The sequence below is a fragment of the Cydia strobilella genome, chromosome 19 (assembly GCF_947568885.1).
Source record: "Cydia strobilella chromosome 19, ilCydStro3.1, whole genome shotgun sequence".
Classification (NCBI taxonomy): Eukaryota; Metazoa; Arthropoda; class Insecta; order Lepidoptera; family Tortricidae; genus Cydia; species Cydia strobilella.
In genome coordinates, this window is record NC_086059.1 from 1,057,748 (window position 1) to 1,079,442 (window position 21,695).

At 40.3% G+C, this 21,695-nt stretch overlaps 1 protein-coding gene across 1 annotated transcript in view; it reads left to right on the top strand.

Annotated features, from left to right (window-relative positions):
• The window catches only part of LOC134750322 (ubiquitin carboxyl-terminal hydrolase 32), a 67,713-nt gene extending 47,521 nt beyond the window's left edge, over nucleotides 1-20,192 (top strand). Inside the window, exons 25-40 of the mRNA XM_063685486.1 lie at nucleotides 2,095-2,360; nucleotides 2,836-3,024; nucleotides 8,252-8,402; nucleotides 8,729-8,814; nucleotides 9,152-9,237; nucleotides 9,293-9,378; nucleotides 9,434-9,519; nucleotides 9,821-9,942; nucleotides 14,752-14,876; nucleotides 16,381-16,515; nucleotides 17,194-17,379; nucleotides 17,920-18,077; nucleotides 18,211-18,339; nucleotides 18,861-19,035; nucleotides 19,436-19,608; nucleotides 19,933-20,192. Of these exons, the coding sequence (XP_063541556.1) occupies nucleotides 2,095-2,360; nucleotides 2,836-3,024; nucleotides 8,252-8,402; nucleotides 8,729-8,814; nucleotides 9,152-9,237; nucleotides 9,293-9,378; nucleotides 9,434-9,519; nucleotides 9,821-9,942; nucleotides 14,752-14,876; nucleotides 16,381-16,515; nucleotides 17,194-17,379; nucleotides 17,920-18,077; nucleotides 18,211-18,339; nucleotides 18,861-19,035; nucleotides 19,436-19,608; nucleotides 19,933-20,032 (2,253 nt within the window). The 3' untranslated portion in view covers nucleotides 20,033-20,192. The remainder of the gene's footprint in view (nucleotides 1-2,094; nucleotides 2,361-2,835; nucleotides 3,025-8,251; nucleotides 8,403-8,728; nucleotides 8,815-9,151; nucleotides 9,238-9,292; nucleotides 9,379-9,433; nucleotides 9,520-9,820; nucleotides 9,943-14,751; nucleotides 14,877-16,380; nucleotides 16,516-17,193; nucleotides 17,380-17,919; nucleotides 18,078-18,210; nucleotides 18,340-18,860; nucleotides 19,036-19,435; nucleotides 19,609-19,932) is intronic.
• Nucleotides 20,193-21,695: the final 1,503 nt, after the last annotated feature.

A 21,695-nucleotide genomic window follows, 5' to 3' on the forward strand; every position in this document is an offset into this window, starting at 1 on the left:
CAATAACACATACAATTTGTACATATTAACGTTTCTGTATATTTGTGTTTGTTTATTATTGTCGTGACAGATTTAAACAGGAGAAGGTAAATAGAACAATGGAATTATGTCAAATACTCAATGAGGGTTACCGTTTTTGTGCTCACCAGTTGGCGCCACTGTTGATGTAGGTCCAGAAAAACAGATCTCAAAATTCTTCTATGCTTATTTTTATAAAATCAATACCTTCTAATATACACAAAGGTATTTTAACGTCTAAATGTGCCATTTTTTTAACCTGTTTAATTTTGCATATATTTTAGTTGGCACTTTTTTTAAACCAATAACATTTATTGAGCTATATCTATTGTTTACCATGATTAATCAAAGATGAACAAAGATTTACCACAATTATGAATAAGGGTTGAAAATTCCCGATAAAAAAGCTTGAAACCCCCAAAACTTCTATGCATTTGACATTTTGAAAGACCTCCATCTACACTAGCGCCCCTAGCGGCGAAATTAAACGCGGTAGCCCTTATTATAGTAAAAATCATATACATTCTAGTGACAGTCATTTGGCATGCATCTTTAAACAATCTATTTTTTATTTAATATTTTTCTCCAAGCACTTAGAGATTCGTCTAAGTTTAACATAAAACTTGATGTGTGGTTTGATATTATCTCATATCAAGATTCACATTATAAGTATTAAATCATTTTTTAGAAAAGAAAATAGTTAAAACTAGAAATCTATAATGACGAAAAATTTTGAAATATGTGTGAGCGTGACTCGCACACATTCTCACATATTTAACTAAAAATTTAGTACATTTCGGTAGCATATTAGTAGTTTTTCAAAATCATCACATCATCAGTAGAACTAATCACACGTAGGCTAGTGTGTGTAAAGCAGGTTTTCATCAAGGTATATGGGGCATTTTCTATGAAAAGGGACCTTATTGTCGATGGCGCTTACGCCGCACAGCGCCGCGCGGCATTGTATTCATATCGGAGATTCGTTAATAATGGACGTAAGCGCCATCGACAATAAGGTCCCTTTTTATAGAAAATACCACATATAGTCATCATTCGTGTGTATTGTGTTTGTGTGTGTAGTACTTATAGCTTTGACTTTTATATGTTTTATTGGTGATATGGTCCCTTATAGTCCAAATTTTGTATTTATCTTTCTAATTATAGTCCGAATTTTTTGGAACAGTCTTTTTTAAATCCTGAACTTGTGCACTACTTTTTTGATAAAGCTTTGCAAAAGACAGCTTGTGGAAGTGCCACCATTAAGTTAAAATCCTTAAACAAATTTAATATGATGTTTATTGTGACTTATTCTCACTTTTTCACTGTAAAGTTGGTGCTTAAGGTGCATTGTGTTCAGGTCCTACTCCAAACGCAGCTAGCTGAGCACTGCGCGGACGGCCGTGCATGCCTGGGATCGCGAATATCATTGTTGTTGAATTTTAGTTATTAAAAAAAAAGTAATTTGATGAATTTGATCAAAAATTACGCATTTTTAGAAACAATTTTAATAGCTTTTATGCAAAAATATATTAAAAAAAACACCTGATATGTTCTATGTTTTTTTTAACCTGATATGTTCTATTTTAGACCTATGTTCTTGATTTTTTTTTCTACCGAGCGAAAGTTGTTTAATCGAGTTTCGAATTGATTGAAGTTACTAGAGAAAGGCCCCTGGATTGCTAATTATATTTTTTGGCAATGTATATGGGACATTTTCTATGAAAAGGGACCTTATTGTCGATGGCGCTTACGCCGTACAGCGTCGCGCGGCGTTGTATTTATATCGGAGCATCGTTAATAATGGCGTAAGCGCCATCGACAATAAGGTCCCTTTTTATAGAAAATACGATTACGAGCGTTACGATTTTTCAACAACTGCTGGCTGAACCCACTGCACCTAAAGATTTTTTGCTGAAGATTCAATTCAGCCAAACCACAATTTCATTGTACCTATGTTTTCACAAACAAAAATATTCTGATTCTGATTCAGTCTCTTATAGCAATAAGATTCTAATACCTAACTTACAAAATGTATATATACTAACAAAGCAACCAACCTAACCTATTCATTTCCAGCGCTCCAAGTCCGAAATCCTCATGTCTCAAAGCCCACCGACCACCTTCTACAAGTACATAGATAACGAAGATTACCGAACTCTACCGAAGAGAGACAAGAACGGCAACAGCTCTCCCACTCTTTCCGTCAAGAGCTTAAACTTGAAGGCCAGTCCGAGACTGGGCAAGGTCAAGTTCGGCTCGTCTCCCTCTAATATGAACAAGATGAATGAGACGCAAGTGAGCCCGGCGCCGAGGAGGATACAGTATTTGGTGGCGGTACATCGGTGAGTTATTCCTATAGTCTGGCAAAAAAGTTTTGTCAGAAAGAGAAGAGTAAAAAAACGGGTGTCACCCGTTGTAGACCGCGCGAGCCAGGAACATATTTCTATTCCTCCATTGTTCATGTGACCGGCTGACGATCTTTCCACCGCAATACAACCTGTTGTTTTAATTCATAATATAATTTAAACTATCATCTGACAAATTATCAAACGGGAGGCGATGACTTTTTTTACGTGTTTCGGTGACTGCCATTGGTCAACCCACCAACGGAGCAGCAGCTGACGTCCACGAAGATTAATTATACATCGCCCTTACTTACTTTACGAGTTTTCGCCCGGGAGGCGATGATATTTGTTCCTGAGTTATGGATGTTTTCTATTTATACATAACTATGTATTACATATCAAGGGACTACTGCGGGACTAGGTCGATGTATTAAAAATTGTCCTATAATATTTATTATATATTTTTGTACAGGAAACAAACACGTATGGACGCCTACTTCCTCCCAGCTCAGCGCAGCAAACCCGCGCTATTCGGCGTACCTTTATTAGTCGGCGTAGCGCACGGGATGTCCGGCCGCAGTGTGTACGCGCAGGTGTGGACGCAGGTCGCGCGGCTACTGAGCGCGCGCCCGCTCGACGCGACCAACCATGCCACAGACTGGTAAGAACCTTGTACAGGAAAACCCGTGTGGACGCTTACTACCAGGTCAGAGCAGCAATTGCAGCAAAACCGCGCTGTTCGGCGTCCCTCTACTAGTGTGGGCTCACGGGGTGTCCGGCCGGAGCGTCTACGCGCATGTGTGGACGCAAGTCTTGCGTCCGCTGGACGCCAGCAACCATGCCACAGACTGGTAAGCTACATACCCTTGACACAGTTAACCCTCTTTGAGCCATAGGATTTGATAAATTGCAAGCCAAAAGCGACCTTGAAGTGTAAGACCCGGTTCCCACGGGGTTCCGTACGCTCAATTCTCTTTAGCAGCCAACGCTTAACGTCGAAAATCCAGCAGCGCCGCGCTTCAAAACTGCCTTCGTGTAAATCAGGGTTTCATAAAGTGGAGTTTATCAGGTCAGGAAGTCTTGTAGTAAACATGACGATACCTAAGTGTAATGAAACTTCCAATAAAAGTAAGTTTACATCAGTACGGTTTCACTTACTATTATTTTTAGTCACTTTTGGCGACATGTTTCGGATTCATCGGGAATCCTTCCTCAGGCACGAGGAGGAGGAGGATTTTGAAATATGTCTTACGATAGTTTAATTTAGAAAAGTAAGTTTTAAAATATAAATAAGGGTTTTTATTATTTTTCCTAAAACAATTTTTGACCGGGGTCCGTGGAATTGGGTAGGTAAAGTTTTTTGAAGATAGGCAAATTATATTTTTGACCGATAGTATTCGTCATAACGATCACGGAAATGCAGCTCTTTTATTTTTATTTCGTATTATTTATTAAATATATTTTTTTAAGTGACCGAGATGACGTTTGTGAAATTTAATAGCAGATCAGGCACTAATGCCTTTGCACGTGATTTAATTGATGAGATAGAAAAAAAAACGATGTCAACTGTCAGTGTCACTTAGCTGTCATTGCCGAAAAATAACAGACAACGGCCCAACCCTTTCTGTTACCTTGCGATTTAGAGTTATCATATGGTTATCATTGAGATTTTTGACGACCTCAGCACGACCCAAGGACTTCTGATTCCCCACGACATCTGCGAGTATTTGGACAAAGATTGAATCTACTTTCGACAACTTGGCACTGCTTATTGGACAACGTTTTCTTCCCTTACGACGACCCGACCCCTGCGCTGACCCTTGGACTGAGTTTTGCAAGAAGGATGAGCGAGTTTATGCAAGCAGATTCTACAAACTTGCCCCACATGGACCTAGTTATGATTTTAAATTATTATCATAACAGCGATAAGCACAATGCCGCCGAAATTAGAGGAGCGAAGGCCCTCCTGTACGTATCCGTGAAATACATACATTAAACATTTTGTTATTAAAATTTTTCGGCAATGACAGCTAAGTGACACTGACAGTTGACATCGTTTTTTTTTCTATCTCATCAATTAAATCACGTGCACAGGCATTAGTGCCTGATCTGCTATTTCGGCGGCATTGTGCTTATCGCTGTTATGATAATAATTTAAAATCATAACTAGGTCCATGTGGGGCAAGTTTGTAGAATCTGCTTGCATAAACTCGCTCATCCTTCTTGCAAAACTCAGTCCAAGGGTCAGCGCAGGGGTCGGGTCGTCGTAAGGGAAGAAAACGTTGTCCAATAAGCAGTGCCAAGTTGTCGAAAGTAGATTCAATCTTTGTCCAAATACTCGCAGATGTCGTGGGGAATCAGAAGTCCTTGGGTCGTGCTGAGGTCGTCAAAAATCTCAATGATAACCATATGATAACTCTAAATCGCAAGGTAACAGAAAGGGTTGGGCCGTTGTCTGTTATTTTTCGGCAATGACAGCTAAGTGACACTGACAGTTGACATCGTTTTTTTTTCTATCTCATCAATTAAATCACGTGCAAAGGCATTAGTGCCTGATCTGCTATTAAATTTCACAAACGTCATCTCGGTCACTTAAAAAAATATATTTAATAATTAATACGAAATAAAAATAAAAGAGCTGCATTTCCGTGATCGTTATGACGAATACTATCGGATAAAAATATAATTTGCCTATCTTCAAAAAACTTTACCTACCCAATTGTATAAATTGTGAAAATGGTCCGTGACTGCAAAAAGTTTAAGAAACGCTGGTGTAAATGCATGGGTATCCAAATGTGTCATTTAAACGTTTTCTCAAAAATGGACGGCAAAGTCGACGTTGCCGGTTAAAAAGTAGGTCGCGAAGTGCGTAGTTTATGGTCAGTGAAAAATTGAAAAGTTAAAGACATTGCAGTCTCGATTTGTCGAGTTACAAACTTTTTAAAAGTTGAAGTGGCCATATCAAATGAAGGCATAGGTCCACGAAACAGCCAAAGAGATGATCATCAGTACTTATTATTATAATGTTGGTACCGCGACTATTTAGGTGTCTCAAATAGGTTGGCGTATTTTCAGCAGAAAAATACACTTCTATTTTTAATTTAAAAAATAAAAAGGCGGCAAAGAATAGTACATTATTGTCGAGGCTCGGAAGTAGCTACTTGCTGGCTGAGGATTCGTTTTAAACGGACGACCTTGGGAGTCCGTTTAATTGAATCCGAAGCCAGCAAGTAGCCTTCCAGCCGAGTCATATATAGTGCTTTTCTCAAAAACGGCGCAAAAAATACAAATATAATAGAAATATTTTACAGAAGCAACGTTCTTATGTATATTTTTTCACAAAAAAAAGTTATAAGATTTGCTTTGCCGCCGATTTATTTTTTTAATTAAAAATAGAAGTGTATTTTGCTGCTGAAAATACGCAAACCTATTTGAGACACCTAAATAGTCGCGGTACCAACATTATAATAATAAGTACTGATCATCTGTTTGGCTGTTTAACGGACCTATGCCTTCATTTGATATGGCCACTTCAACTTTTAAAAAGTTTGGAACTCGACAAATAATGGAATTTGTATGCAACATTGCAGTCCCGAAATCGAGACTGCAATGTTTTTAACTTTTTTATTTTTTGACTGATCATAAACAACGCACTTCGCGACCTACTTTTTAACCGGCAACGTCGACTTTGCCGTCTATTTTTGAGAAAAATCTTTTAATTGTTATACCTATATATATATTTTAATCTTCGGATTCAATTAAACGAATCCTCAGCCAGCAAGTAGCTACTTCCGAGCCTCGACAATAATGTACTATTATACAATTGTGATATAATGGAGAGCTTTTCAGTCGAGTACCTTGTTTAGGCTACGAAGCTTGCTGAGTTGCCTAAGTCAGGTACGAGATTGAAAAGCTTGATTATATCATTATTGTATACAATACTTTTTCTACGAGTTAACAAAAATAATACTTTAAAACTAGTAGAATTATTAGTTTTGAACGATTTCACGGTTAGTTTCACTAGACTTATATTGACCGGAATATAGACCGTGATTACCTTTTGTATTATTTATGAGCTTCCGATATTTCCCGCCGTGAACATGAACCATGTAACTGCGTCGAAATATCGGGCGCTCATAAATAATACAAAAGGTAATCACGGTCCATATCCCGGTCAATATAAGTCTAGTAGAATCATATTAAACAAACCAAAAGTATTCAGCTAAGATACGCCAGCAACCGCGCTCTCATACTCGTACGCGCCCAGCCGCCCGGCGGGCTGGTCAACGACACCTTCTCGTAGCTCATGAAGCCCTGGTACTTGCTCAAGCTAAATTAAATTTTTAGACAGTCTTTTTCTCGATTTTGGCGAGCTGTGATTGGTCAATTTCATTATAGTTGATTAAACTGTATTGACATTAAATCATTTTTCTCAAACATGCTATGTAATATTGATATTACGTTCTTTATATTAGGCTGGGAAGTATCACGACTCCGGCGCGGCTAGACGAGGGGCCTGTAATGAAATTTCATACAAAGTTGCAGGCCTAGGCCGGGAAGTGGCTCTTTTTTAATTTCCATTTCACATATATTTGTGAAGCATCATGGCATTCAGCCAAAAAAAAAAACTATAACCAATATTTGCTTATGGTTCGGAATGACATTCTGCCAATACCCCTTAAAAAAAAACAATAAACGATAATTAATATATTTTGCAGTTTTATTTGTATCGAATTTACAAAAAATATATAAATAAAATATTATTAACAAATTCCAATAATATTGAATTGCAAATTTACCTACAAATACAGATTTAAAATATAGTTGGTCAAACCAGTTTGTCAGTAAATAAGAACAAAAAAAACTATACTCATCCTTTTCTTTTGGGTGCTAGTACCAGTGTAAGACAAAGATAGTATGATTATCTCTGTCTATGTTTGAAATGAGACAGTCCTTTGACAAACTATATTTCATTTAAATATTAGCGGTAAAAATGTCTACTCAAACACGCGTTGGTGTTTTTTTAATCGTTTTGGAGGTAAAGTTGAACATTTTTCATTGTGTATCTGTAATTCTATTTTATTGGATTTATTGTGCGTTGTTTATTGTGTTATTTAATATGAGTTCCGACGAAAATATTAAATGAATACCTGTTAATTATACTCCATGTTTAAGGCAACGATGTATGTGAAGCATAATATCAACATAAAAAACGATGTAATCTTAGTTATGTGGCTACTAACACTACAGTCAGAAGGATGCAAGGCGAAAAATCAAAGATACATAAATATACCTTTGAACATTTGTGTAATAAATTGATTAACTACATGTGTAAAATATACGACACGTGTGATAAAGATAGGTACAGGTGGTAGTTATATTTTGTGCCTAGTTTACTTTTAGTTTCTTTAGAATTAAAACTTTGATTTCGTGGAGATTTCTTTATTTTTTTCATTGCATGTTTGAGAAAAGCACTATACATACATCGGCGTGAAAAGGGGTTGTCGGCCTCATAACTATCCGGCCTCACTACGTTCGGCCGTATATATGCATTCGGCCGGCAACCCCTTACTTCCCGGCCTCTGTAGTAATGTACTATTACGGTTTAGACTCACTTGTTTTAGTCACTCGCGCGACATGTTATAACAAAACAAAGACGACGACGGCGAGTGACTAAAACAAGTGAGTCTAAACCGTAAAATGATTTAATATTAGTTTGTCTCACAACAGTTTAAATTCGAAAACTGTATTGAAATGAATATTATGGTTGAGTTGCCCATACATGAAAAGTACTCAATTGCAGTTTAGTATACGAAATCTTAATTGAACTATTTCGGTCGACGAGTAGAAAAAAGGTAGTATTGTAATATAGCTCACTATGTCCACAGTGACGACAGCCTCGGTTACGAGTTCCCGTTCACGTTGCGTCTCGTGTCCGGCAGCGGCGCGTGGTGCGCGCTCTGTCCGTGGCCCGCGCTGTGCCGAGGCTGCGCCTTGCCCAGCGACGACGCGCCTCTATGTACCTACGGTGAGTACACACAATAAAGAACACCAACTATCTCTCTCACTCTCGTGTCCGGCAGCGGCGCGTGGTGCGCGCTCTGTCCGTGGCCCGCGCTGTGCCGAGGCTGCGCCTTGCCCAGCGACGACGCGCCTCTATGTACCTACGGTGAGTACACACAATAAAGAACACCAACTATCTCTCTCACTCTCGTGTCCGGCAGCGGCGCGTGGTGCGCGCTCTGTCCGTGGCCCGCGCTGTGCCGAGGCTGCGCCTTGCCCAGCGACGACGCGCCTCTATGTACCTACGGTGAGTACACACAATAAAGAACACCAACTATCTCTCTCACTCTCGTGTCCGGCAGCGGCGCGTGGTGCGCGCTCTGTCCGTGGCCCGCGCTGTGCCGAGGCTGCGCCTTGCCCAGCGACGACGCGCCTCTATGTACCTACGGTGAGTACACACAATAAAGAACACCAACTATCTCTCTCACTCTCGTGTCCGGTAGCGGCGCGTGGTGCGCGCTCTGTCCGTGGCCCGCGCTGTGCCGAGGCTGCGCCTTGCCCAGCGACGACGCGCCTCTATGTACCTACGGTGAGTACACACAATAAAGAACACCAACTATCTCTCTCACTCTCGTGTCCGGCAGCGGCGCGTGGTGCGCGCTCTGTCCGTGGCCCGCGCTGTGCCGAGGCTGCGCCTTGCCCAGCGACGACGCGCCTCTATGTACCTACGGTGAGTACACACAATAAAGAACACCAACTATCTCTCTCACTCTCGTGTCCGGCAGCGGCGCGTGGTGCGCGCTCTGTCCGTGGCCCGCGCTGTGCCGAGGCTGCGCCTTGCCCAGCGACGACGCGCCTCTATGTACCTACGGTGAGTACACACAATAAAGAACACCAACTATCTCTCTCACTCTCGTGTCCGGCAGCGGCGCGTGGTGCGCGCTCTGTCCGTGGCCCGCGCTGTGCCGAGGCTGCGCCTTGCCCGGCGACGACGCGCCTCTATGTACCTACGGTGAGTACACACAATAAAGAACACCAACTATCTCTCTCACTCTCGTGTCCGGCAGCGGCGCGTGGTGCGCGCTCTGTCCGTGGCCCGCGCTGTGCCGAGGCTGCGCCTTGCCCAGCGACGACGCGCCTCTATGTACCTACGGTGAGTACACACAATAAAGAACACCAACTATCTCTCTCACTCTCGTGTCCGGTAGCGGCGCGTGGTGCGCGCTCTGTCCGTGGCCCGCGCTGTGCCGAGGCTGCGCCTTGCCCAGCGACGACGCGCCTCTATGTACCTACGGTGAGTACACACAATAAAGAACACCAACTATCTCTCTCACTCTCGTGTCCGGCAGCGGCGCGTGGTGCGCGCTCTGTCCGTGGCCCGCGCTGTGCCGAGGCTGCGCCTTGCCCAGCGACGACGCGCCTCTATGTACCTACGGTGAGTACACACAATAAAGAACACCAACTATCTCTCTCACTCTCGTGTCCGGCAGCGGCGCGTGGTGCGCGCTCTGTCCGTGGCCCGCGCTGTGCCGAGGCTGCGCCTTGCCCAGCGACGACGCGCCTCTATGTACCTACGGTGAGTACACACAATAAAGAACACCAACTATCTCTCTCACTCTCGTGTCCGGCAGCGGCGCGTGGTGCGCGCTCTGTCCGACACGAGAGTGAGAAAAACTAAAATTTCAAAACGTCCTAAAAAATTGATTTTTTCGAAAAATTTGGCTGAAAACCCCTACCATCCCTGGGTTTCTATAAGTGAAAACCTATAATTGGTTTTCTAATTCTATTATAGTTTTTGGATATGTATAGCGCTGTTGGTTTTCCATGTACCAAAATAAAATAAAAAACCCGGAAGACGTCCCGTTTTTCTCTAAAAGCCATGTTTTTTTCAGTTCTATTTGGAAAAAACAATGTCACTTAGTGTCTATATTTTTCCGATAAAAACCTTGAAAAAACGAAGATTTCAAAACGTCCTAAACAAAAAATAATTTTTTGAAATTTTTTCTACCGTTAGGGTTGAAAAAACTCTGTAGACGTCCCGTTTTTTTTTTAAAAGCCGTGTTTTTTTTTCAGTTTTATTCGGAAAAAAACAATGTCACTTATTGTCTATATTTTTCCGATAAAAACTGAAAAAAAAGGGAAAAAACGAAAGTTTCAAAACGTCCTGAAAGAAAAGATGATTTTTTCGAGAATTTTCAACCCTAGTACGAACCTGCCCGCGCAGCATGGTTTCCCCTATCACTAAGTCCGTCACTTTCGCACTCACATACTTGTTAGAACGTGACAGGCATGGTGATAAGCGTACCGTGCTACGACTCCTGGTCATCAGTTTAATTTCGGATAGCATTTAGCAATCGGCCGTAGTCGGGCCTTTACGTCCTCCGTCGGCGACGCGCATAATCTAACTCCGACCGGCCCTCTCTCATACTCATGTGCGAACCTTACACAAAACGACCGTCCATAATTAAGAAAATAAAATCCACAAGGCCAATGTCAATAATAAATTTTTTAATCATAATAAATGTTTGTTTCGACCGATTCTAATTTTGACCGTGACATACACGTGTCAAAACTGAACATGTAAGTAGAATTTATCTGCGTTCCGCTTTATCCGTAATTGATTATACTTATTACATTACACACGTAAACGTAGTGTGTACAGCCAAGTTTGAGGAAAAAGACGAGTAGTAACGAAGTTTTTTTTTTTTTTTTTTTAATATAAAAACGAGCAGGCTGCAGCTACTCATGGGGCTGCAGTGGTTTATATGCACGAGAGCCTCGTTTTAAAAGCTTAAAGTGTAATTATCAAGTTATTAATGCTTTTTTTAAACTACCAGATGGCACACCCAGGAGGGCGCTCACCCATGCTCAATATCAATCATCCATTAAAGATCAGATTCTTGTTTCTTCACTGAGATTTAGGTCCCAAATTATACAATCTTGATTAACAGTTACAAATAAGTTATTTAATACTTACTTACTTACTGCTGTGGCGCGACGACCCGAAGTGGATCTTGGCCTCCGACACCAAAGACCGCCATGCTACTCTGTCCAAAGCCGTTTCTGTCCAGTCGACGGCGCCGAGTTCGCTGAGGTCTTTCTGCACTTCGTCTCTCCAGCGGTACCTAGGGCGTCCAGACGGTCTTCGGCCACTTGGTACTCCAGAGTACGCCCTCCAGACTGCGCGATCTTCCCCCATCCGGACTACGTGCCCGAGCCATCGGAGCCTGGCGGCTTTCGTTTCTCCGATGATGTTCGGCTCGGACACCAGATCTTCAATCTGGTTCTTGCGGAGTCTCCAGGTTCCATCCTCTCGACGTGTGGGTCCCAATATCTTGCAGTAGATCTTCCGCTCGGCTACCAGCAGCGCGCGCTCCTCTTTTTGTGTTAGTGTCCAGGCTTCGCATCCGTACATAAGAATTGGCCTTATGACCGTTTTGTATATTCGAAGCTTCGTGTTCCTGGTCATTAGCTTGGACACTAACACTTTGTGCAGGGCAGCAGCACAGCGTAGAGCATTCTGGATCCGGACTTGTATCTCGCCCTCTCTCTGGTTGGTATCTGCGACGATGCATCCAAGATACTTGAACCTCTCCACGCCATTGTATAAGGTATCTCCCACTGTTATTTAATAATAATATATATAATAATAATTATAATATGTACTTATTTAATAATAATTTTAATTTATATTTCAATTTATAGTACCTATACCCTATTAAATACCACTTTTTAGACAAAAAAAATAAACTTACTTGTTATTTAAAATAAACTTGGACCTATCTTTGCCTTCTAGTTTTTAACGGTACATGAACCTTTGATTAAACATTTTCAATACACCATTTCTAATCCTTAAATCACAATGAGATTATACCAAATAAAATTACTGTATAAAAGAATTCACCTCACACCACCCTGACTTTTCACCATGAAAACATTTTACTTCTTACTACTCGCGACTATTGTCGCCGCTAAAAAGAACCCTAACGGTACTGAAGATATCGATTTAAACAACTCTCCACAACTGTTTGAAGAGTTCATCAAGAAATACCACAGGAATTACCAATGTCCGTACGACAAGTGGGTACACTACAAGGCATTTTATGAAACCCTGATAGAAATAAATAGGAGGAACGCGGGGCAGCCGGCTGGCGGCGCAATTTTTGCCATCGACCCTTTCGCTGACTATACGAAAGCGCAGATCGACAAAATGTTAAACGGTTTTCGGTTTAATAAAAATCATAAAAGTGGTTGATATAAATTGAAAGTGTGATTTAAGGGCCGATACAGGAGGAATGCAACCCGACTGGGCGACTGCAACCCGACTGGGCGACTGCAACCCGACTGGGCGACTGCAACCCGACTGGGCGACTGCAATTTGTATGGGAACTGCGCGCCAAATGCAACGTCGGCGTGCAGTTCCCATATAAGCTGCAGTCGGGTTGCAGTCCGTCAGTATAGTCCGTCAGGCTTTTTTTTACTTTGTGTGTAATTTCTTCAATTTATTATGTTTTTTGTTTCATTCATTATAATTAAGACTAAATGCAGCATATAAAAGGTAAAATTTTTATGTAACAAATAACTTCCTTTAAGGCCGTTCCATCGGTTTGCCGCTGTCACTGTCACATTTCGCAAGAAAGAACGGGAAAGATCATGCGCGCCAAGTGTCCATTTTGATCGAATTTTGTCGTTTTTTATTTATTTTAAAAACGTTACCTTATAATATCGAAATTACTCAAAATATTTATCAGTACGGTTTTTACTCACTATTATTTTTAGTCGCTTTTGGCGACATGTTTCGGATTCTTTGGGAATCCAGTGCACGACGAACAACCGCCGCGGACACTCGTGCCTGAGGATGGATTCCCAAAGAATCCGAAACATGTCGCCAAAAGCGACTAAAAATAATAGTGAGTAAAAACCGTACTGATAAATATTTTGAAATATGTCTCACGATAGTTTAAGTGCGACTATGAAATTACTATTTAAGTTAAGATTGTTTTTTCCTCTTTTTTTTGTTTATAGTATCACATAATAAATAACCGAGTAAAGTTTGATTAAAAGTCCGAGTTAGAGTGCGAAGTGTCATAATTCGCTATGTTATTAAAGATAATATAGTCAAGAACTACATATATTTTTTCCACGTCTACAAATTTAAACGCCTCTTAGAAAAACATGATCATAATAGGAGATTTTTCGCCTTCTGCTCAGGGAACGGCCTTAATATTTTACGATTGTGTCGTATTTTAAGTATGAAATAAAGTTTTTTGCGTGTTCCCTTTTGTTATTATTTAAAACCTTTTTTACTTAGGGCGGTTTGTTGCCTCAAACCAGAGTAAATTGACAGGAATAAGAAAAACCGGACAAGTGCAAGTCGGACACGCCCACCGAGATTTCCGTACTTTTTAGAATTTGTTGTTTTTGCGGCAACAGAAATACATCGTCTGTGAAAATTTCAACTCTAGCTATCACGGTCCATGAGATACAGCCTGGTGACAGACGGACAGAGAAGTCTTAGTAATAGGGTCCCGTTTTTACCCTTTGGGTATGGAACCCTAAAAAGTATATGCAACTGCAGCCGACCAGGTAATAATTAGATACTGAACCAGACTGCTGTATTGGTATTTAACCAGTGCCTATATGTAAAATATTTCATCTTCTACGGCGTGTATTTTAATACAACCGCAAATTGAAACGAGGCGTAAGTTTTAGTGCTATAAAACGAATTTCAAAGTTTTTTTAATTTAGTCATGTAATAGTGCAATTAATTTTTGAAATAGAATTGCTGTAGGCCGAGCACATGATTGACGCGACAGTATCTCGCCGCGAGATAGACTACCCGTCTTTTACTAACTGTAAGATACTCTCGCGCCAATCATGTGCTAGCCCGGCAGGTCCAGTCGATTATATTTTCAATGTTACATACTAATTATAGGTAAGTATACGGCAAGGTAGGCAGGAGAGTTGAGGTTAGTGATCATGCATAAAGCTACATACAATTGTACCAATTGCAACAAAACGGTAAATAAACTAATGAGTGAATATGAATTGCACGATTTTATAAGCGAAATGTCTCCCATAAAGCTCTTTGGTCAATAATGCAGTTGATGCAATTAACTCTTGAACTCACTATCAGTATGAAAACAAACAGAAAACAATACACTTCAAAATTTGGCTTGGTAAAACACAAAATGTAATTTTGATAAAAGCACTAAGTGTAGTTATGTCTTTTTGTTGATTGCAACTTTATGAGATACAGAACATTACGGCTCAAACAATATGAAATTTCCCAGATTCAATGGGCATCACAATAGATTACTGCTGGTCGATGTGACACTCAAAAAGGCCTACATACAACAATAATATTAAAAAAATATTTTTGTAGGAAACAATGCATGTCCACAACGGTGCGCGCAACAACCTCACATCGACGCGGACACGCCTGACTCCAGCTCCCCCATCGCCAGAGCCAAGCTACGGCAGAACACTGCAAGAGCTGGAGAAGATCAGGTAATACCACCCTTCGTAAACCTTACTGCAACATTATAGTTGAGTTGGGAGCCCATACATGAAAAGTACCCAATTACAGTTTGGTATACGAAATCTTAACTCAGCCATTATGGTCGACGAGTTGAAAAAAAGTTTTATAGCATTTTATCTACACACATATCATAAACCCTCTATGATGCCTTCAAAATCCGTAAATAATGGCCAACATTAAGATAAACTGTTTTGTTACAGCAAATTTTTTATCTGTGAAAATTAATTTGATTTGACCTCTATTCTAATGTCAGTCGAGATGACGTTTTATTCGAAATGAAATATCAATTGCATACAAATTTGACAAATCTCGCATGTTAGTTGGTATCGAACTATATGGCAATCGACCCCCACTCTAGTTTGTCTGAATTAAAAAACTACGGATGCGTGACATGTGTGAAAAAAGTTTTCTTTGCCGCCATTTGACGTGCAGTTTATCTTTTAATTAATTTGTAAGTAAAAAATAATTTGTTTTGTTGTTTTTAAAGTAACTCGAGCAAGTTTCGTGTAAAATGTGTGATAAAGATATTTCGGAGACGCCACCTCATATCCGCGAATTCCGCCAGAAAGCAACTATGCCCCAATGTCGGCTGTAATATGAGGTTAGTGAATATATCATAGAAAGTTTATAATATGTGTGTAGATAAAGCAGTGTATGTAACTGTACATAATTAGGCATTAAAACACTCGTGGGATTCTTTTATGAAACTCACTACGTTCGTTTCATAAAACCACACTCGAGTTTTAATGCCTTTCATTATGTAGCAGTCACATAAACTACTATAAATATTCTGTTTCAAATTTCAATGGTTTAGACTATGGGTTTTATTTGTCAGTATCTTTGAAACGCGACTGTTTTCTGTATTATGAAGAGAAATTTAACAATTCCAAGATAAAATAAAGATTATCATTTACACTTTAGCCGTATTGCACTTTCAACTCTTAGGCCCTTCGCTCACGGAGCTACTCAAAAATGACGGAACTAATTAGTAATTACAATTACAAACCATTTAGAAACCGTACCTCGCACACGACGCTAGTCAAGTTCCAAGGTTTCAGTCAGTTCTGTTTATTTCTGCTCACAAAAGCACACGAGACGGACAGACGGACAGACAGACAGACGGACGGAGAGACAGACAAACGGACGGAGAGACAGACAAACGGACATACAGACGGACAGACAGACAGACAGACAGACGGACATACAGACAGACAGACACGGTTTGCTTGCTCATTTTTTCCAAAATCACAGAAAACTCTGGTGACCAGTAGCGCGGAGACCGGCACGACGCGTCACGCACGATCAGTTGCTGACGCGTTACTAACCGGTTTGTGACTAGTCGCGTCGTGTGCGAACCTCAATGAGAATGTATGGGCGGTGACGCTCAAGCAACTCGTTAGTAATTTACGTTTGTAACTAGTTATTTTTGAGTAGCTCCGTGAGCGAAGGGCCTTAAGATGTGCCTGTGTGCAGGAATCGTGTGAAGGCTCGCTCACGCGGCTGGACTTCAGCCTCCTGCGCCAGCTGCGCGGGCGCCGCGGCGCACAGCTCGCCATCGATTGGGACCCCACCGCACTGCATCTGCGGTACCAGTCTACAAGAGAAAAGGTATATCTTCTATTTAAGATGCAGACGTTGTCATTAAAATCGAAAAAGTACGTATATTTCGGAAAAGTGATATTTTATTTTATTTAAAAGGCACACTAAACAGACAACATTCAACATAGTTACAAAGAGTACATGAGTGGTAGGTATTGCATAAGAATGCCATCCAAAGCAAGCATGCACAGCAAGAAAGAAATATAAGGAGCAAAAACTATCCTAAAACTATAAAAAAGTATCCTAAAACTACTCAAAATTATACTAAATTACAAATTACAACATTTCGCAAATACTTAATATATATACTTTATAAAAAAAAAAATCGACCCTAACATTCCTTTTCCGAGAGTTGCGACGGTATTTTTATTATTCTTCTCAATTTGGATCAAGTCTATTTATTTATTTAATCTTTATTGCACAAAAGAAAAACTTATCGTACAAAAGGTGGACTTAATGCCAAAAGCATTCTCTACCAGTCAACCTTAAGGCAAAGCAGAGAGATTGTGCGCGGTCCTCCAGTAGTTACAGCGACAAAACCCGTTTTCTAGATATTTGAACGTAGCTAAAATTAAATATTAAGGCTTTAAATTATACCACTGGGATTGGAACTTGCACATGTAAAAATTGCAAAAAAAAATCCAAGTGAACCGAAAGTCAATGAACTATATTTTTTTTATATTGCAGGCATGGGTGATCCACCCATCGGTGTCCGAAAGCAGCGCCCTCGCAGCCCGGCCCGTGGACTTAGCCTCCTGTCTCCGAGCCTTTACCTCGCACGAGCGCCTCGAACAGCGCTACCACTGTGCGAGATGTAGGGCGGCTCAACCTGCCACTAAAGTGCTGCAGATATGGCGGCTGCCCCCTATACTGGTGAGTCCCGTCTCCCTTTACCTCGCACGAACAGCGCTACCTTCTTCTGACTATGAACTAACACTATAAAAATAACTATGATAAACAAAAGTGCGCTTTTGAACGGGAAACTCTGATCCGAGAAGATTTAAATCCCTCCTACATTGTAACTAGGTAGGTATCCCAATATGGGACCGGCAAGAAACTAGGCTAGCTGCCTCAGTATTAGTAAATTGTCTAATTTTCCTAATGACGTAAGGATCATATATCGGCATATGATATGCGCTAATTAGTGTATGTCATCGAGTACGGATGCCATGCATTTGGATGTTGATAAATTCAGTAGTAGATACAACAATCAGCGTCTCATCGATATATCAAAAATTGCACTTCACTGGCCATTGCTTGCAGGCAGTGTCCTGTCACGGTCGCCAACTCGTGCAGGATTGGGGCTTATGGCAGCAAACAAACAACCCTGTACATAGTAAATGTTATGTCGCGGCCCGCTTCCCGTGCCGTGAACAATAATCGTAGACCGTAATACCAGCGTACATTTTTCAGATTATACACTTGAAGCGGTTCCAGTACGTAAACAACAAATGGATCAAGTCACAGAAGGTGGTCAACTTCCCCTTCCAAGACTTCGATCCGTCGCCATACCTCGCATCAGTACCACAAGAAACTATAGCAAGGCACATGGAAATTAATAACATCTACAGGTATCCACTTTCACGCTGTCTTGATCGTCCCTCAAAATCTGCGTTCTCATTTGAGCATATCCTGTCTCCCTTTGTTTCTGGTTCTGTACTGATTCTAGTCATTTGTACTAATTATTCTATAATATGTGTTCAGGCGGAGATCGTCAATGTTTGTGGACGTGGAAGACACCATCTCGGAAAGCGAGAGCGAGACTGAGAGCGAAGTCGAAGAAGCTGAACCTGCCACGCCCACGGTCAAGAGCAAAGACCCACCTAAACTCAGGCACGATTGAACAAAACTTTGTTTACCAATGACTTTTAATAAGAATATAACCGACTTTAATCATAATCATAATCATTTTATTCATAAAACCAATTTACATGTCAAAAACCATTTACAAAACCGTTTATAATTATAATGCCATTATTTTATGGACTTCGATTGAAAATTCCACTTCATCAAATGATTTCATCATAGAGGTTACCATAAATAAGTACCGAAATCATTTATATATTCATTTATAATATATGAGCAGGTCCCCCGGCTTCTTCAGGATCCCATCATCAGATTCTGAGTTAATGTTAATGGGAACAACTCCTACTGTACCCTTTCTTACAAAAAATAATGTTTTCAAAATAGATTCTCCAGTCGTTTTCGGGAAATTGGAGAATGTAGAAAACTTAAAAAATAATACGATTGGCAGTCATTAATTTAAGTAACGCAATAAATGGAGTAAATTACACAATAAGGGATACAAATTACAAATTAAATTACAATCATTTAAGTAATCGTTTCTTTTTTAGAGTGAAAATTAACAAGCGTCGAGAGTCCTGCGAAGTCCGACGGCGAGAGCGGCTGGAGTCCACAAGCCTCCTAGCCACCCCCGTCACCGACGACAACCTGGTGGACTACCACCAGCACCACCTCTCCGAGAACCAGGACCCCTTCCAGCTCAAGTACCGGCTCTATGCCGTCGTGGTAAGGATTACTGTTCATCATTGTTGGAGAAGGCAGTATAGGCGGTTCGTTCCCCTCATGGGCCACCAAAAAAAAATTTTTTTTTTACAATCAAATGCTGAGAGACGTGACCTCCCCCCCCTGCATAGACTTATTGTATGCAGGGGGGTCACCTCTCTCTGCATCTGACTGTACATTACGGAGCCTTGTTAAAAAAAATACTATTTAATTAATATCAAACGTCTTACATGGTTTATATAAAAAAAAGTGCAAGGGACGGGTAGATATAGAAAATTATTAAGAGCCGTGCTGTCAGCGCCTGTCTAATATTGAAAGAAAAATCGCGAGATTCCCGTGAAAGGGTACATATAATATACCCCAAGTTTTATAAAACTTAACTAATTATTTGTTTCGTTGCCAGTCCCACTCAGGGCAGATGAGTGGCGGGCACTACGTGGCGTACGCGCGCAACCCTAGCGGCACGTGGCTGTGCTACAACGACTCCATGTGCCGCGAGCTGGGCCCCCGGCCGCCCATCGACCCCGCCAGCGGCTACCTGCTGTTCTACGAGCGGCAGGGGCTGGACTATGAGAGGTATGCACACAGATGAGGCCTACACTCAACCCTAGCGGCACGTGGCTGTGCTACACCGACCGTTTTTTCTTCAGTATTACTTCCAAAATTTCAACGCAACATTACACGATAATTTTATAATGACGTTAAAAAAATTGTGGCTAATTAATGTCTATTTCAGATTATAATTTATGTATAATAGTGTGACTACTTAAAAAACACAAATCAAATCTTTCATAAAATAATTTGATTTGTTCGCTAGTTTAATACCAAAGAATAAACTAGACTTTATTTTAAAAGTGTAATCATTTATAACACTGCTTTAACACAGTGCTTCGGTTCCAGGTACCTACCCGACATCAAAGGCAAAGAGCCCGTCATCAAAGACTCTGAAACTCTAGACCCAGACGAGAGCGACATGCGGAAGATGTGCGTTATAGCGTAAATTATGTACGGTGTGCGGTGGCGGTGAGTTCATCAATAGTTCATGTATACTCCGCTGTAGGGATGAAAATTCCGGAAAAAATCAAATGTTTTTTTTTTTCGGAAATTTTACAAAATTTCGTTTTTTTTGTTTGTTTTTTTTTCAGTTCTATTCAGAAAAATTAAATACGTCACACACAATGCCACTGATGAGTGATGACAGTGTCAATGCCATAAACAAACACATTATACATGCAACCTTAACCTATCTGTTTAAATTCCTAATTAAATATATTGAAAAGTTTTGAAAAAAACTTGGTTTTTTTCAGCTTTATTCTTTTTTTTGGAAGTATTGTAACTGAAATTTGCATTGTTTTTTTTCGAAAGAAACTTGAAAAAAAACGAGCCGTTTTGAAATTTTCCCGTAATTTTCCCGGGTTTTTTCAACGCTACTCCGCTGCAAAGGCGCCTTAATGAATTAATTTAATCCATAATATGTCCATGCAATTTTGCAGCTTGATATACAGGCTGGCTAAAAAATAGTGCATTCCCGTTGCCAGGAAGGTTTTGGGAATATACTGAGCAACTTTTACTATGGGACCAACCCCGAAATCGCGAAAAAAATTTTGGCTGTTTCATACATTTTGGCTGGTCCATTTTCTATGGGAGGGTAAAATTTTTTTTTGCGATTTCATGTTTGGTCCCACAGTAAAAGTTGCTCAGTATAATCCCAAAACCTCCCTGGCAACGGGAATGCACTTATTTTTTAGCCACCGTGTATAGACAGTTTAAAATTCTAAAATTAGTTTTGCTCAAGAACCCTCACAAGTCAATACTTACAACGTTTGCAGTGACATCTACTTGGTGTTTTTTACCATTAGAAAGAAGGCAAGCGATCTTGACCTGTCTTTTTATTAAAAAACATTTGAAAAATAAGTCACGGCAAATATAAAAAAAATATTAATCATATACGATCATTTACACTTTTGCTTTCATAAGTTACTGATTTTTAAAAAGCGTTTTTCATTAATAGACACGTCAGGATTGTTTATATTTCTTCTAATGATAAAAAAACGAGGTGCCATGAAAAGAAATAGTAACTTTCATTAAAGGGGCCCACTGACTATCAGTCCGCCGGACGATATCGGCCTGTCAGTTGTTCGGAACTGTCAAATTTTTGTTCTAACTGACAGGCCTGTATCGTCCGGCGAATTGATAGTCAGTGGCCCCCTTAATACAGCAAGCCAGTACCGGGGTTAAAATTAGTACTTTAATACTGTATGTGCAGTAGTTTACATTTATATGCAAAAGGCACACTTGTTGAACTGTTTATGAACTAACTGCTACTGCCATCTACAATATAAAGCAACTTAGCGTTGAGAACTAAAAGCACTCGTGATCTAGTGAATACAAGTGAAGCAACTATTATCTAATCAATATTATAATTATAAATATTATAATTTAAATCTTTTGACAGTTTGGTCCGCTTTATATAAATCTAACTCATATACAATACAAATAAATAATACTCAGTATATAGTTTTATCCTATTAAGACCCACGGCAATTTTTGCGCTTTTGAATTTGGAACTTTCTTTTATTTCTATATGAGCTCAAAACTCGAATTTAATTTGTACTTGTACAAGTACACGGGGACTTACTAGGTTAAGACACTTTATAGAACAA